At 36.5% G+C, this 17779-nt stretch overlaps 1 protein-coding gene across 1 annotated transcript in view; it reads right to left on the reverse strand.

The window, feature by feature from the left end:
* Nucleotides 1-5371: 5371 nt before the first annotated feature.
* The window catches only part of CCDC186 (coiled-coil domain containing 186), a 48322-nt gene continuing 35914 nt past the window's right edge, over nucleotides 5372-17779 (reverse strand). The window contains exons 11-16 of the mRNA XM_033420990.2: nucleotides 16341-16596; nucleotides 15499-15688; nucleotides 14226-14306; nucleotides 11573-11783; nucleotides 10104-10323; nucleotides 5372-9419 (exon numbers count right to left, since the gene is read on the reverse strand). Of these exons, the coding sequence (XP_033276881.2) occupies nucleotides 9336-9419; nucleotides 10104-10323; nucleotides 11573-11783; nucleotides 14226-14306; nucleotides 15499-15688; nucleotides 16341-16596 (1042 nt within the window). The 3' untranslated portion in view covers nucleotides 5372-9335. The remainder of the gene's footprint in view (nucleotides 9420-10103; nucleotides 10324-11572; nucleotides 11784-14225; nucleotides 14307-15498; nucleotides 15689-16340; nucleotides 16597-17779) is intronic.

A 17779-nucleotide genomic window follows, 5' to 3' on the forward strand; every position in this document is an offset into this window, starting at 1 on the left:
AGGGGGTGGCTGGAATTGGAACCCGGGTTAGACCTCCTGACCTCCAGAGGCTACAGGAGGCAAGTCATGTGAACACCTCCCTTTGGCTGGTATTAGTAAAATTCTAAGCCCCATAGTGCTTTTTTTCCCTTTCCTTCCTCCTTCCTACAAAAGGGTGAAACACTCACAGTATGTTCACAGTTAGAACCAGGCCCTCAGGACAAAGTCTATGTGACAATGTCAAACAAGTATTAATTTTAAAGCTCCAGCCATCTAAACACTCCCCCTGCTGACACCTCAGTGGCTGTGCACAAGAGGATAGGGTTGGCTCGAAAATGAGTAACTTGCATTCTTCTCGTTACTTATTTTCATCATGCAGCCGCCGAACCCGCCATCCCATCTTCAGAAATGGCATCAGGCTGCAGGTGTCTCTAGGTTGCACAAAGGTCTGAAGCAAGAATTGAATTATAGACCTTCTCAGGGAATGCTGCTCAAATGAACATTGGCAATACATCACCTTCTCCTACCTCTTTCCAAACTCAATCTTTTTCAAGAGAATAAGGAAACTGAACAATAGGATCTTTCCAGATAGTAACTATGTGTGTGTGCGTGTGTGTATAATCTCCACCCCTCACTCCTCCCTTTCTCTTACTATGCACTCCTACGGTACCAGCATGTGATATGATTCTTAGAATACAATTTTAAAAGTCAACTATAGTGGGCTTCCCTGGTGGCGCAGTGGTTGAGAGTCCACCTGCTGATGCAGGGGACACGGGTTCGTGCCCCGGGCCGGGAAGATCCCGCATGCCGCGGAGCAGCTAGGCCCGTGAGCCATGGCCACTGAGCCTGCGCGTCCGGAGCCTGTGCTCTGCAATGGGAGAGGCCACGACAGTGAGAGGCCCGCGTACCGCAAAAAAAAAAGGCAACTATAGCAAAAAAGAGTACATATTCATTGAAAAATGTTTTGGAAACAAGAATTTAAAGTGAAATATGAAAGTATACCACTCCTCAGGGGAAGCCACTGTTGAGTCTATGTATCCAATCAGAACTTCTCCTTTACATATACACATAGTTGTATATATAACAGTATTTTTTCACTTTGTTGTAAAGGTTATTCTATTAAAGCAACAATTTTTATAATACACATATATATGCATCCTTCAACATTTTGAATAATAGTTTTTTTAAAAAAAACAGGAATTAGCCCTTTATTTTTAAAGACTTAGCTTATATGTCCACATCTCAGAGCTTTGCAGTTTACAAAGTTCTTCCACATTCAGTATCCTATTTAGTCCTCAGAAAAATAGGTTTTATCATCCCGATTTTACAGGTGAGAAAACTGAAGCTCAAAGTGGTAAAGTGACGTGTTTAAGGTTTTACCATCAGTGGCGGGGCAGGGTTGTCCAAGTCCATGTCCAGATCATTTCACAGCCCTCAGCGTTCTCCGGTTCCTTAGATGGAGATGGGGCAGGAAAGGGAGGCTCCATTACAGTCACCAACAGGGCAGCATGAAAAGGTATACCCATAGGTAATTCAGAAGCTTAAGGAACACCTATTCATTGCCCAGACTGTCAAGAAAATTATAATATCATCTATCAACTGTGAGTCCCCGGCAAATCTCTACTGAGTTTAAAAGGGAACAAAATGACTGATTTTATTTCTGTTCTTCTCTGATTGCAGTTAGAGGAAGAGCTTAGTCAAAAGACAATCAGAAAGAGGAAGAAAAGAGGGGCACCAAGTCTCCAACTAAGAGTCTGCTAAATCACACAAACTTGCACATCCATCTTCTTTAATAGATTATTGGTCTTTTGTTTAAACCATATTAGTGCAAAGAAAAAGAATCTAAATATGACTTCAACCCACTCACTGAAGTATTAGTACTTTTGACTTTTGGGAGGCAGCAGAGGATAGTGAAAGGCACCCCCAAACCGTGTTCAAATTCCACCTCAACAAATCCCTAGCAAGAAGATCCTCAGAACTACTGTGCACCTGTTTCCTAACTCATACGGTTGTCAGAGCCTCCCTCAAAGCAGTTCATTAGTATTTGTTCCCTGCCCCTGCCGTGATGTTTGTCCTTTAACTGTGTTCCTTATCATTTCAAAGGGAAAACAAACGTTCTTAAAATGCAAAAGCAATACAGTACATTGTATTTGATTTATTTCTGACCAGAGAGACTAGGTTCTAAATGCTACTGTTAAGTAAATACAGCATTGGGTAAACTCCTAAAACACATTAGAGCACCTCGCAGGACAAACCATGTTCATATATGTAGCTACTTTTCTTATACTGACAAGTGTCCAGAACCAATCAGAGGGCCTTTTAACTTCATTGGGGGATGGATCATGTAGCCAGCTGTATCAGACCATGAGCTCCATGGCCCTCAGGCCATCACCGCAGACCTCACCTTTACTTGAACTTAGTCCTTACCCCAACTCTACCCATCCCCCCAAACCTGTTAAGGTCTCTGCCTCTCATCTCCACAGCCTGCAATACAATATGACACCTATTTACCTGTTAATGAGCATTTAAGACAGAGGTTAATCTAGAAAAACATTTCAGTATACTCTGTTTCCTAGGATTGACTGGCTTTTTTTCTTTTTCTGGAAGCTTTAATAGAAGTCAACTTTAAATTACATAATATATGAATACATTCTTTTAAAAACTGAAAGTCCTTTAACCCTGCACCCCTACACCATGCCCCCAACACACAATCACACAAGGTTAATTTCTACTAGGACTTCAGTGTTTAACTCTCTGGAATCCCCTCCTTCAAAAAAAAAAAAACATAACACATATGATAAGCTGGTACATCTCTAGTTCGACTTATAATTTCAAAAAGGTACAAAGTGAGATCAGGAATCACCATGGACCATTCTCTCTAAACAGCCACATTACATGGGTCTCGCCTCCTGCGGTATATCGTCTACAGCACAGGCAAGCCCGTCTATGACATGGAGCACTTCCACCAGCGAAATAGTAATTTGACAAGGAACTGAACGTGACAAGGAATGTCGCTGAACTTTCTCTTTTCCCTTTAATCTCTTCCTCACTTGACTGACTTGGTAAATAAAAGCCCATCCAAGCAGGATGCTGAAGGAATCGATGAAGGCTGGAAACTCAGAGACAGCCAAACCAGCTCTGCACAGGTAGAGTTCTGGTTGTTGTTTTGGGTGTGATAAGTTGTGTGATGGGGGAGGCAGTGAGTGTGGGCAAAGACAAAAGGAAAGGTCCTCTTCCGCTTTATCCCAAAGCTGTTACTGAAATGGAACGACGTCATGCCTGCAGGTAGAGTGCGATCTTTAAAAACCATCAGCAACGTTTGTGCTTCAGAGTATGCACTTTGCAAACAAGTTACTCAGACTGCTTAAACTTCACAACACCTTTGTGAGACTGTGATATTGGATCATCCAATCTCAGAAGGCACCTGGGGCTTGAGCATGTGGAGCACCATTCTGCCATGAAGTTATGCTTCCAAGCCTCTGCTTTAACTTTTTTTGAAAGTTGGTGCCTTGGAGCTTAGAAGGCATTTAACCACATAAAGAAAAAAGGTAATAAATGTTACAGGCAAGCACACAAAGCCTTTTTACTCATAAATTTTGATAAGACTTAGTCAGTCACTGTTTCAAAATATGATTTCTATAAGAAAGTGGGTTCTGAATTTCAATTAGGAAAGCCAGGAACAGACTTTTTGGCCGGCAAGTCCCAGCAGGGTCTCCCTCCAATCCCTCCAGGCTTGCCCCAAATTAACCCCAAAACAAAACACAAAATCCAGGAAGAAGCCAGTTCAGAGCCCAAAGCAACAGCCTCCTTTAGCATGGACTCCTAGGGACCTGTTTTTTGGGGGGAGATGGGATCTATGGGGGCTCCGGTGGGAATAGAGCTGAAAGTGTTTCATGTGGGCAGGCAGACTAGATCAAGGGCATCAGAGGTAGTGGGCATTTGGGGGTATCTTCCCTGGTCAGACTTCATAAAGAAGAAACTGCCAAAGAAACAATAGCTACTGTGGCAGGTTTAACTGCTATTTCTTGGGACAAGTAAAGCATAAGGATGCTGAAAACACATACACACAATTTCCTGTCCTTGGGCCTTTAATTAGTCATTAAAAGCAAAAACTACACAGTGAAATGGATGATGTGGAAAGCCATTCTAGTATTTAATATAGTTCCCAAGTAAATGTAACTAGAAGTTGACTCTCAACAAGCTAAGTTTTCTTATTTCAGTGAATCCTAAACTTTCAATAGAACTCTTTTTACACTGGGTTAAATGGTAGAGATTTTCCTCTCAGGTCTAACATCCTATCCTTTTTTTTGAAGTACAATTAGGGGGCAGACTGGCAAGTCTGACTGGCAAGAAGCATGGCCTTTGGACAATTTAAAGGCTGAAAATTCTTCAGAAATAGAAAACTACTTAAGTGGATGCTTCTTTTAAAAAATAAGAATCAAGTCTCTTAAATGTAACTTAGGAATTAATGGTGCATCTCTGCAGGGGCAGGGACATCAAGTCTAGTCACACTGTTCTCAGAATCATTAAAAGAGCATTAGCATTGGTCAGCCAGAGGCATCCTCCCAAGTTGCTGGTCCTGAAGAAGTGTGCATTCATTCTACACTCATTGATTGAAGCAGACTTTATTAAGAAAAAACAGACTTGGATTTAAGTTTGTTGGAACGGTCTTTTACGACTGTGGGTCACACTGAAGAACCGTAAGCCAATACTCTTCCAATAACTCACCCTCTTCTTTCATATATTCCTTTCTCTTGCAAACAAATCTACAAGTTGCTGAACGCAGACTATTAAGGATGTCAGGAAAGCTTCCTCTATTCTATCACTTTTACCTTTATTCCAAGGATCCTGATTTCAGGGGATTCTTTCCAATAGTAAACTCTTTAAGGAACGTTGCATAATCTGTGTACTTGAACTGTTAAGAGAAATGGAAAACAACACATTGTGATGTGAAATATCCACCATACACATTACCTTCATGAAATTAATGCCATTTCAATATATTTTTATTGAACGTATTAGATCTTTATTGTTAAAGCTGGATAATTCGGGCAAGTAAGTTCCATAATTTTGTGGAAAATCTGAATTTATTACTGGCTTGTCAAGTTCAATGAGAAATTTTCACATAGGCATGTATAAAAGGCCTTTTATAAAAGGCTGAATTTTGCTATCAATAATTTAAACAGAAATTTAAAATACAATGTGGCATTCAGTTTGCTTACTATTGTTCACTGACTTTTAATGGTAATCAGTAAAGACAAAAATGGAAAGCAAACATTCTTAATCTGGTTTTAAAAAAGAAAATTCAAGCAATCTGTATCAGGTTTTGCCAAGTCTGGAGAATCAGTCTGTTAGCAAGTGGTGTGCATAAATAAATAAACAAAGATGCCAGTAAAATACAACTTGGTAAATAGACATTACCTATTTAATAAGTACAATATATACATAAAATTCTCTTGAAAAGCTTCATTTTATATAGAAACATATTTACAAAATGAACAGTATAATCAAACTAAAGATTATCTGTACAATGCACACACATATATATATATATATGAACTTTGGAAGGTAAACAAATTTCATCATAGTCAAAATGGACAGCCATATGCATTTTAAAAAAGAATTTCATTCCAGAAGAAAAATACATCTTTAATATACAATTATATTTTTCATTTATTTTCCTGAAAATTCTTTGTTTGGATTATCTTCTCTTGTTCAGCCTTGAAAATTTTCAGGTTTCTAGTGCCACCAACTGGTGTTAAAAATTAACAATCTTAGTGTCAAAAAAGAATTGTTTTGTTTTAAAAAGGTTACTGGAAGATAGACCACTGGACTCAGCATCCATAAGGCAAATTAATGATATGGAATAACATGATTGATAAAAATATTTTCACCACGGTAGCATATATAACATTTACAATATTAATGGTTTCTAGTGCTTTTTTCCTTCTACTGGTAAATCTTGGTCTAAAATTATATGTAAAAGTCTTTAGAGTATACTGCAAAACAAAGTTTGGAAATATGCATGACAATGTGATTAGATTCATCTTTATAAGCATCAAGTAGACATTAATAATTTACTAAAATGGCAAAAATCAAATACCATTTTATAGTCTTTGGATTTTTTTCCTTCTTCTTAAAGAATAAACATCAAGCTGTGAAAAAGTTAGGAATGTGCAGAACCACCATGAAAACTGCAATCTGCTCTCAGCGTACCTCAGCAAGGATTCATTTCCCAAAGCTTCACGCCAGAGTGAGACTTCTGGGTCACCTACTTGCACAAGTGAATTAACCCTCTTCCAACAGGGGCTGGTTGTGAGCTGCAGAGGCTTAAAGAGCCGCTCCTACTGCCTCCCAGCTGTTTTCACTAGACCATAAGCTCCGTAAGGACAGGAATTGCCCTGTCTGGTCTGTCTACCAGTATAATGATGATACCCTGTATGGTGCCTGGCAATAAGAGGTTTCTAATAACTATGTTTATTACATGAATAAATAACATGTTGGTAGCCTGACAAAATTTAATTTCAAGATAATCTGCTTTAAATGGTTATGGATAGAAAGTTTAAAAAAAAAAAACAACACTAAAGTTTAAACTCATTCTTCTGCCCAAACCCACCATTTTCAATCCTTAAAACTTATCAGGCTAACGTTTGAAGTGGTATGGGAAAAAGGGAGTCACAGCAAGTATGCACTTTAAAAGTGAACCTAGCGAAGTGTATACATATATATACACACACACAAAAATCATTTCCTGCTCAAAGAAACCAAAATACTGCTAACAAAAATAGCATTTGATGTGTTCAATTAATAATAAACACATAAAACAAAATTTCTCCTAGATCTCAAGTTTATCTGGACCATTTTCCTTTTCTAGACACCCCATTCTTCTCTCCATATATTCAGTACAGTAAGGGTAGAAGGTCCTCTAAATGTTTACATCAGAATCTGTCTGTGAATCAGTTTAGAGAGAGGGAGCTGATAAATGCACATTTTTGTACACATTTTGCTCAGTCCTGATCCATATACAAAAGGATATAGTAGAAACTAAGGAGCAAAAGGAAAATAAAGCATTTTCTTCAAGTTTTCCACAGTTCCATACATTTATGGGTGGGAAAAGTAATAATAAGTCAAAATATGGTTTATAATTACATTCTTCTAAAATTGTTTAACCATTAAACTTCTCTGAGTGAATGCTGGCACAAATGTTAATATTGGAATGTTTCATTTTCATATGTAATATATGTATGCAAAAAAATGTATATATATTTTTAAGGTGTATAGACATAGAATACTATGGTTCTGACCACTATTTGGTCTCCATTAATATATTTTGTGTCTTGGGAGGAAAAAAACAAATATTGTAGTGTATGAATCTATATCACATAAGAAGCTATATAAATTTAGTTATGTTGACTACTCTAAATAGTCTTTGGGAGTATCGACAGTATTGTCAAAAACAACTAGGAAAATAATTCAGATGTGATTGCACTTACCCTCTTATTTCTTTATTTTGATAAATTATTACTGGTAAAAAGAACAAGATACGTTATGGTAAGGCTAAACGTTTTATAGCTATTTTAAATATAAAATGTTTCTGAACTTGTATTTCCATTCTGAAGTGAAAAGATTTTGTTTTTAGATGACAACATATAACTCAATAGACAGAAAAAATGCTACATTGAATTATCTAATCCTTAGTAACTGATCTTTTTAAGCAATGTTCATTTAAAAAAAAAAGTTAAAACACATTAAAGGGAAATTGCCACCATAAGCCCAGCCCAACTTTTAAAGCCACACAATTCTTGTTTTTTTGTTTTTTTTTTGCGCTACGTGGGCCTCTCACTGTTGTGGCCTCTCCCATTGCGGAACACAGGCTCCGGACGCGCAGGCCCAGCGGCCATGGCTCACGGGCCCAGCTGCTCCGCGGCACGTGGGATCCTCCCGGACCGGGGGACGAACCCGTGTTCCCTGCTTCGGCAGGCGGACTCTCAACCACTGTGCCACCAGGGAAGCCCTGCCACACAATTCTTTAAAGGCTTTTAATCCACCGCAAAGCTTACTTCTGTTAAGGGGAGAAAGAAGTTGGCGAAAATCCAAAACGAAAATGAGGCTTGCTGCAACATCTGTGTATGTGCCAAGGTATCTACTATAGAAATTATCTGAATATAATGAAATGTGAAAAACCACACACAAAAATTAAAATAAGTGAGAAATTACAAGAGGTGAGAAAAAAATTCAATGACAGAAATACTGATACTATGACTGTCAACATTTAAGTGTACATCATAAATATTGTAAAACTCCAACAGGATACATAAATTTGGTTCTAAAATTCCTTTGGTTACGGAGATGTAATTATTTTGTATTTTAAATAAATATACCAAACATATCATATCTGGGGACTGTAAGATCACCCCACTATAATATATAATTATACCAATAGTAAAGAATGGTGCACAGATAAAATGGTTAACAGTGCCATATGCTGGATTTTCTTGGGAACTGGTTCTTTATAAATATCTTAAATTATATCAATTTATACTTGATGTCAGTAAAACTAAAGTACTTCAGTTTCAAAGAATTCATTATTCATCTCTCTGTTCTAATGAGACTAATCCATTTCACATTTTAAAATATAACTGAAGTCCACAGGAATTCTCTAAATGAGCAGATTATTTAAAATCATATTTTATGTAACTGGAGATTTAAAAAACTCAACTATTAACTCAATTCGAATCTGAAAAAAATGTACCTAGCACAAATAAGGAAACCTGACAGGGGCATACAATGCCTGATCATTGCTAGTTACCAAAAGCTAGCTTTCCTATTAGCTTCCATTAAAATCAAATGGTTTAAGAACTCATTGGCATCCCTAACACACAAGCAAATGTTATATTAGAATGTCAAAACAAGTTTTTATCACTTCTTTAGTTTTCTTCATGTTGGAGAAATAGCATATTACTGAATGATTAACACCTGTCCTTTCATGCATAATTTTAAAAAGTGAAATCATTTTTGAGATTATATATTTTAAAGGGAAGAAATATGGAGAAGGGGTTTTCAAAAGCCCTTGTCATAATGTTCAGCACTTCATATGACTATCAGCAAATTAAATAAGTTGTTCTGATTCAATGACAGGCTGTCACCACACAAAAACAAGTTTCATCAAAGCTTACATTCTTACAGTATACACAGCAATGCACTTGTATTGTAAAAAGGTACTTTTTTATACAGATGAAGCAAAACAAATTTTTTACTGGCTGACACACAAAGCAGGGAAAAGTTTCCAACAATACTGGGCAATGGCACCTGCTCCTTGTGTAGCTTTTGTCTGTTTACTGAGGAAGAACTTTGTGTTAGGTTTTCTTCGTCCTCTGTTCTAGGTCGTGCTGGTGTTTAATAAGACGTTCTATTTCTGTTCCAAGTGTTTGCAGATTTTCCTTTAACAATTGGAAAAAGAGGGAAAAGAAAACAGAACTACTAAGTATAATAAGTAAAAAGATTCAGTTTGAACTATTTTTGCCTAAATTCTGAACTGAAACAGTGACAGTCTTAAATGCCATGCAAGATAAACTAGGCACACGGCTGTTTTCAGTAAAGTAATCCTGTACACTTCAGAGTCAGAAACTCTTTTTACTGAAGCTATAGCAAATTTTAGTGCCTAAAAATATTACCAGATTAAAAAAATTATTTTTTAAATCCATTACTAACCATCAAGGCCCAAACAGCACAGATAGAATAGCTGGGTCAGATAACAGCTGCAAAAAATAAAATAAAGCTGGAATACATTAGAAAATAAATGCCTCAATCTTAAAGTCTCAGTAATCAATTATAACTAATTGTAATATATGTCAAAGGCCACCCATTGCAAAGTAAATTACTCGGTAAATGACTCATCTTAGCGTCTATCCAACAGCTAAACTGATTTTTTTGCTATTTCTTTCTTTCCTGCTAATTTAAAAAATTGTACTTTTCAAAAAGAGAAAAACACAAAATTTTATATATGGAAAAAACGGCTACCCTGCATTACAGAAATAGTCCATCCATGTGTTGGATTGAACTATGAAAGAGGCACCATTTTTGTCATGTTTATTGGTTGGTAAGTGAATGAGAAATACAAATACCTTCAAAGTAATATTTTTCAATAACGTATCCTCCAAAACAGCCTGTAGTTTTCGGTTGATCTCCAAAGAGAGTTCCAATGTTAATCCACTATCAGCTGGATGGGATGTGTATAAAGATGCCATGATGCCACCCCGTCTACTTAAATGGACTTTGTTAAAATCAGATGCCTCTGAAGAAAGTGTGCCTGATTCTTCTCGTAAAACGTAACTCTGAATTATTCTGCAAAATAAAACGACACTATCAGTTATGGCCTTGCAGAATTACAAACACTGTAATTTGCAAGAGTCAACTAATCATAAGCTTAAAGATGATTAGCATAAAGTAATTATCTATTAGTTAATAACAGAACTATATTAGAAAATAAAGGGGTTTTCCTTATTCAGATGGTTTCTTAAACAATCCCATTTTTGTTCTAACATGGTATTTAGATTAAAGATACATAAACATTGCTTTTCTATTTTTTCCTTATTACTTTAAATCAAAATATGTGAGCAATTTATTGTTCCAGTTTCAGTTAATATTTTCTATTTTCCTGTCATTAAACTTAAAACTGTGTTTTACTCTTTTTCGTTTAAAAGTCATGGGCAAATTTTTCTCTAAGTCTAAACTTATTTCAAAATAAAAATTTTTAAGTCATGGGTAAAGACCCACAATATTACTTAAATGAATATGGTATCTGTGAGAGGAATTTGGCCCAGCACAGGCTCTGGAGCCAGTCAGAGCTGGGTTTGGATTTCCAACTCTCGGTCTGTCACTTACAGGATGAGTGGTGACTCTGGAACATTTAGTAATTTGACCTGAGCCCCAATTAATTAACCTATCAAATTAGACACAGTGGTCCCCAACCTTTCTGGCACCAGGGACCAGTTTCGTGGAAGACAATTCTTCCACGGCCTGGGGCGTGGGGTGGGCTACTTCAGGCAGTAATTCGAGCAATGGGGAGCCTGCATTGCCGGGAGTTGGGGACCCCTGAACTAGAGGACTCATTCTCTCCCTGGGTAGTTTTAAGAAATCAATGAGATACTGTTAAGTCACAGGCACAGTGCCTTATATTTATATTTCTCTACTATATTTAGTAGATGCCCAATAATAACTCACTATGTCCTGCCCAACAGGAATGATAATCCACAACCCCAGTATCTCTTAAAACCACCATCTTGAAAATAAAAAGCTAAGTAGAGTACTATCTGTTTTTAAGTCCAAAGGTATTTTAGTCTCTTAAAAAATTAGTGTCTACTGAACTCTGTATCACCTTAAAGGAAAGACCTGTGTTTTCTTTAATGTCTGTAGTCCCAAAACCTAGAACATAAATAAGTTATCAGTAAAAGATTGGGAACTGAGTGACTATAGTTTTAAGAACTATTTTTTGAAAGAAAAGCTCTTGATATGACTAATTTTGAACACAATAACTTTACCATGTGAATAATGGTATTTTGAACACACATTACAGTACCATAATAATACATACTTTGTTTTTTTCCTAATTTCTTCCACCAATTGTTTGATGTGATCCTCCATAAATTCTATCTTTTCATTTTTCCGAGCATGTGCCTTCTGCAGCCTTACTATCCTCTCAATCAGCATGGCCTTGTCTACTTCTGGAAAGTTATCCACAGCTACTGACGACCCAGTATTTTCTGGAGATCGATCTTCTGCACTGCTTCGAGCATTGAGGGACCCTGAAGACAAAAAAAAAAAATCCACTTATTGTACTTAGTCTGGAGTCAACTCTAATCTCATATATTATTTCTTCTAGTATCATTTTCACATATTCAATTTAACAGAGTTGGGTCCAGAACACAAGTCATACGTGACCTGAGTTATTGTTTCTGAATACATTGATGATAGAAAAAAGGGTCTAGGGCTTCCCTGGTGGCACAGTGGTTAAGACTCTGCCTGCCAATGCAGGGGACACGGGTTCAATCCCTGGTCCGGGAAGATCCCACATGCCACAGAGCAACTAAGCCCGTGCGCCAAAACTACTGAAGTCAGTCAGAAAGAGAAAGACAAATACCTTATGCTAACACATATATATGGAATTTAAGAAAAAAAAATGTCATGAAGAACCTAGGGGTAAGACAGGAATAAAGACACAGACCTACTAGAGAATGGACTTGAGGATATGGGGAGGGGGAAGGGTAAGCTGTGACAAAGTGAGAGAGTGGCATGGACATATATACACTACCAAACGTGAAATAGATAGCTAGTGGGAAGCAGCCGCATAGCACAGGGAGATCAGCTCGGTGGTTTGTGACCACCTAGAGGGGTGGGATAGGGAGGGTGGGAGGGAGGGAGACGCAAGAGAGAAGAGATATGGGAACATATGTATAACTGATTCACTTTATTATAAAGCAGAAACTAACACACGATTGTAAAGCAATTATACTCCAATAAAGATGTAAAAAAAAAAAACTACTGAAGCCCACGTGCCTAGAGCCTGTGCTCCGCAACAAGAGAAGCCACCACAATGAGAAGCCCGTGCACCACAACAATGAGTAGCCCCTACTCACGGCAACTAGAGAGAGCCTGTGCACAACAATGAAGGCCCAAGGCAGCCATAAATAAGGAAGGAAGGGAGGGAGGGAGGGAGGGAGGGAGGGAGGAAGGAAGAAGGGTCTAGTATGTCTCTCAGGAACAGAATGAGTAAGTGCAATAGAGAAACGAGAAATTCCAGAGAAGTCAGAAAAACAAGTCTGAAGTGACACCAAAATTAAACTGAGACAGACACAGATAAAGACAGAAGACAGAATATAGCCAGTGGGTTAAGCTCTGGAGCCAGTCTTCCTAGGTTCAAATCTTACTTCTCCACTTTCTAGCTGTGTGACTTTGGACAAGTTAGCTCTCTGTATCAAGGTCACTTCGTTTCAAAATGTGAATCATAATATGATTTGCCTCGTAGGACTGTTATCCTCATTTAAATTAGTTAACATGTCTGAAGTGCATGAACAGCATACATAGTATGCACTAAGTGCATGTTAGCTATTATTTTTACCAATATCATTTGAGAAGAATTTCTAATCCTTTTTATTCTACAAAGACACATTTTTTTCCTAACCCTATTATGTAGATTTAAGACAAGTAATATATCTTATCCAAGGTCATGCACAAATAAATGGTAGAGCTGGGATCTAAATACCCAATGTGTAATCTCAAACCCATGTTCTCTCTACTACACAATTTTCCCACTATTGTAACAGTTGATGATGTTTTTTCCCCTAATGTGCAACTCCTGGGAGGCAGTGTATGTAGTGGCATGCAGACTCCAGAGCCTGAGAGTTCTGTTACTGTGGATTTTGGGAAAGTCATGCAACCACTATGAATCTTAAGTTTCCCCATCTGTAAAATGGGAATACAACACTTATTTCACATGGCTGTTCTGTGAGTAAATGATATATTTAAAACGTTTAGCACGGTTCCTGGCATTCCAAAAATGGTAAATATGCTGATATTTTGCCAATTATAATTTTCACAGTGCTACTGATCATAATTTTATAGATTCAATTTTTGCTTTAGACTATAGGTATATTTACCATGAGAAAAGCAAAAAGATTTAAAAATACACAGGCATAAATATATATATATAAAAGCTGATATATAATGATGACCATTTCATTAGCTCTCAGGTGTTAAAAGTAATATAAAATTAAAAGAAAACGAAAGCGCATACTACACCAAATCTCTCTGTAGATGGACACAAATCTGAATTTAAAAATGGAAGAGTAAACTGTTGCACAGAATAAAGAAGCAGGTATGGAAAAGGAGGTAGGAAGACAGATGGTATAGAAACCCATGACAAACTTGAAACCCTGTCTAATGATTAAACATTTAACTGGAAATATTTTTTACAACATAATTATGTACAACTACTGCTTTTTATAATTCAAAATTAAAGAAAAGCATATCGATACTTTTTAAACAAAAAATCCTATTTCTTTTCCTTTTTTTTTTTGACCATGCCACAGCTCATGGGATCTTAGTTCCCTGACCAGGGATTGAACCCACACCCTCGGCAGTGAAAGCACAGAGCCCTAACCACTGGACCACCAGGGAATTCCCGAAAAATGCTATTTCTTTTTATAATCAATCACTAAAAAACAACTGTAAAAACATTAGTTTTTCACCTGATGAACTAGAACGACTTCCCATGCTGCTGACTTCTTTATCATAGCTTCCATTCTCAACCTGATCTAACTTTCTTCGTGCTGCAGGAAAAAGAAATGGATTACTTGTGACAACTGTCATGACCATTGGCCCCCACTATCTCTGATTTTAATTGCTAAAATCACTTAGGCCAAAATGGCATAAACAACAAGAGAAACTTCTTGAACATGTACTTTCGAAAGGAGGGCTGTAGGGTCATTCATATAAAATGACATCTAGAAATGTACAGGTCATATACAAAATATATGGAAACAACATTATGATAACAACTGATACAGGCATCACTTAGGTACACAGAACCTAACTTTTGGAGTCCTGAAAGATTTCGAAGAGCTCCACACTACCACAAATTTCCCCCAAATTTCCCTTTAATCACATCTATGAAAACAAACTAAATTCTTATGGCAAATATCTGAATATATTTATATTAAGTAAATGCTAAGTCTCTTTTACCATATTACTATATTTCACCCTATTTTAATACAAATAAAGCAGTGGGGAATAGTAGAGAATAGGATGTCAGAATACATCTCTTATTCATCTTTGTATCCAATCACATAGCACAGACCCCCAATTTGTATGAATTTTTAAATGTAAGAAATCTGGGTTCCAGTTCTAGATGTTAATTGTTGTGTCCAGGTAATTTATAACCTTTGTGGGTCTCAGTTTCCCCTAAGAATAAGGGTTAGGGTTCAATGATCTCTAAGTGAGAGGTCTACAAGGTGGGGGCAGGTACCCTAGATGCTGCACAAAACAACTCACAGACAAGGGTAGGGAGAAAATATCAGAACTCTATTTATACTTATATTTAATCTAATCTTTTTAAATTTGTATTTTTTCATGTTTTTCTAATGTGCATAAACTAGAGTAATATATGTTTAAAATTTACAAATAACTAGATACAAATTGGAGAACAAATACTTAAATACTTTTTTATTGACAGCAGTATGTGATCAACAAAGTCTAGACACTACTGCCTTGGTAAGGTACTTTCTCAATTCTTACATTTTGTGGTTCTGTGAATAAATGTCTTTTAACATAGAACATGCTATAAACTATTCACGGAACTACAAGAAGGTCAGCCATGTGGTTTATTAACATTAATACATTAAAAAGAACATACAGCTCTAATCAATGTGGGAGAAACTGATGTAAAATATACTTTTTCTATAAATCCTTAACAATGAAAAGAAACAAAAACATTCAAGGTCTAAGTGTAGAAAAATTTTATACCTTGCTGAAGTTGTTTGGTAAGATCCTTGACACTAGAGGCATGTTTACGTCTTTGAGTTACTAATTCATCTTTTAATTCTTCCACCTGGGTACTCAGTGTTTTAACTTCGGTTTGTCTACAAGTGAGTTCAGCTTGCAGAGTCTGGACTTCCTCTTTTCGCAGTTCTTCTTCTTTTAACAATCTACTTTCCTAAATATTAAATAAGATAAAAAATACCAACTTTAATATCTGTTCCAATTACTGTTCACAGTTTAAAACCTTAAAAATACAAGGTCTTTCATAGTAAATTCTTCTGTCATCACTCATTATCAGGTTTTGTTTACGAGCTCCTCAAATTCTTTATACAGTAATGCAGGGGGATATATTAATGCATCTGCCATTCTATACATGTAAAACAACATGTGATACAGGTCTCTGTATTTTTTTTTTTCATGTCTCTATTTCTGGTTTAAAGTCTCAAATTATTTCTATGAGTAACCTGAAGATACTCTCACTACTTGGAAATATTAAACCATTTTTAAGCTATAAAAATATAGAAATTTAAAGTTCTTTTAAGAAATATATAATAAATCCAGTTAGGAATAACAAAAACCCTGGTTTTCTTACTTTCAAAAGTGAAATATTTCTTCCTAACGATGTTAGGGAAAAATTTTTATTATAAATTACATAAGTTGAAAGGAAAAACTGACATTTCTCATAGCATTTGAAATTATCAGAAAGTCAGTGCCAAAAAAAAAAAAAAAGAGTTTAATCAACTACCATTAAGTTTATGCTTTTAGGGAAATTTAATTTGTGCTACTTGCTATGTTGCTTTAAAAGTTAAATGTACACTTATACTTACCAAATTAATATTTGTCTGTTTCATGTGTTCACATTGGCTTTGTAACTGACTTTCACTACAGGAAAGTTTATCAAACTGTGACTGCAAAGAATTGGATTCAGATTGAAGTTGTGCATTCTTACTAGTGAGCTTTTCTGTAAACAGTAGTAGCTCAGATTCTCTTTTCCTACTGCCTTCGATGTCTTTTTGTAGGTCATTAATCAAAGAATTAAGACTTTCCACTTCTTCCTTCAAATTTTCAATTTCTTGTTTACCTCTAGAAAACAAAGTTTACAATTAAGAAAAAAATTAAACTATTAAAAGACATTAATGGTTTGAGAATTTTCATCAAATGAAATTCTTTATGAAGGTACTCTTATTCATTCATCCAAGTATTTATTTGGATTACTATGAATGCCTAACATATGCTAGGAACTAAGAGCTGGGAATATACATAAGCAAGACTGACATGGCCCCTGCTTTCAAAGAGCTTTTAGTCAAGTAGTGTGAAAAAACATTTTTGATGATGAAAGCACAGAGTGGGTCACCTAAGCTAGTGTAAGTGATGAGTAAACTAATATTTAAAGGGTTAGCAAACTTCTCCTATAAAAGGCCCACACAGTAAACAATGTAGGCTTCTGGAGCATATGGCCTTCGTTACAACTGTTTATAACTCTGCCACTGTAGTGTGAAAGCAGCCACACATAATACATAAAGGAATGAGAGTGGCTGTGTTCCCAAAAAAAAGTTTATTGACAGAAAGAGGCAGTGAGCTGGATTTGGCTTCTGGGCCATAGTTTGCTAATTCCTGAGCTAAAGGGAAAGTAACAGTGAGTGGGAAAACAAAATATGTTCCAGGTAGAGGAAACAGTATGTGCAAAGCTGGGAAGGGAACAAGAGAATGACTTCTTGTTGGTACTAACAAACAGATGTTCAATACTGATGAGGATAAGGACAGTACTATATCCTAGCACTTAACACAGGGCTCGGCACCTAGGAGACAATTAATTAACATTTGTTAACCAACTATTGCTGAAATACAGAATAAAGAAGGAGAAGGCACAGAGGGAGAAGCAAGGTTACTAATGATCTTTCAAGCCATGTTAAGCCATCTGAACTCACTAGGCAATCCTTGAGGCAATGGGAAATCATTGAGAGGTTTGAGATTTCCTTTGTAAAAAAGATTATCCTAACCACAGTGTAGGAAACAGACTAAAAGGGAAGCAAAAAAACAAAACAAAACAGTTTAGAAGCCCTGGCAGTTTGCCGGGAGAGCTGATAATGGCTTGGACAATGGTAGCAGCAGTGGGGATGTAAACAGTAAATGGATTTGAAAGATATTAAAGAGTTAGCATCAAAAATATTTTGTGACTGGTTACATGTGTGAGGGAAAGGAAAGAAGAGCCAAGGGTAACTCCCAGGTTCCTGGGTTGGAAAATCATGTGGATGTCACACTCATC

The sequence above is a fragment of the Orcinus orca genome, chromosome 14 (assembly GCF_937001465.1).
Source record: "Orcinus orca chromosome 14, mOrcOrc1.1, whole genome shotgun sequence".
Classification (NCBI taxonomy): Eukaryota; Metazoa; Chordata; class Mammalia; order Artiodactyla; family Delphinidae; genus Orcinus; species Orcinus orca.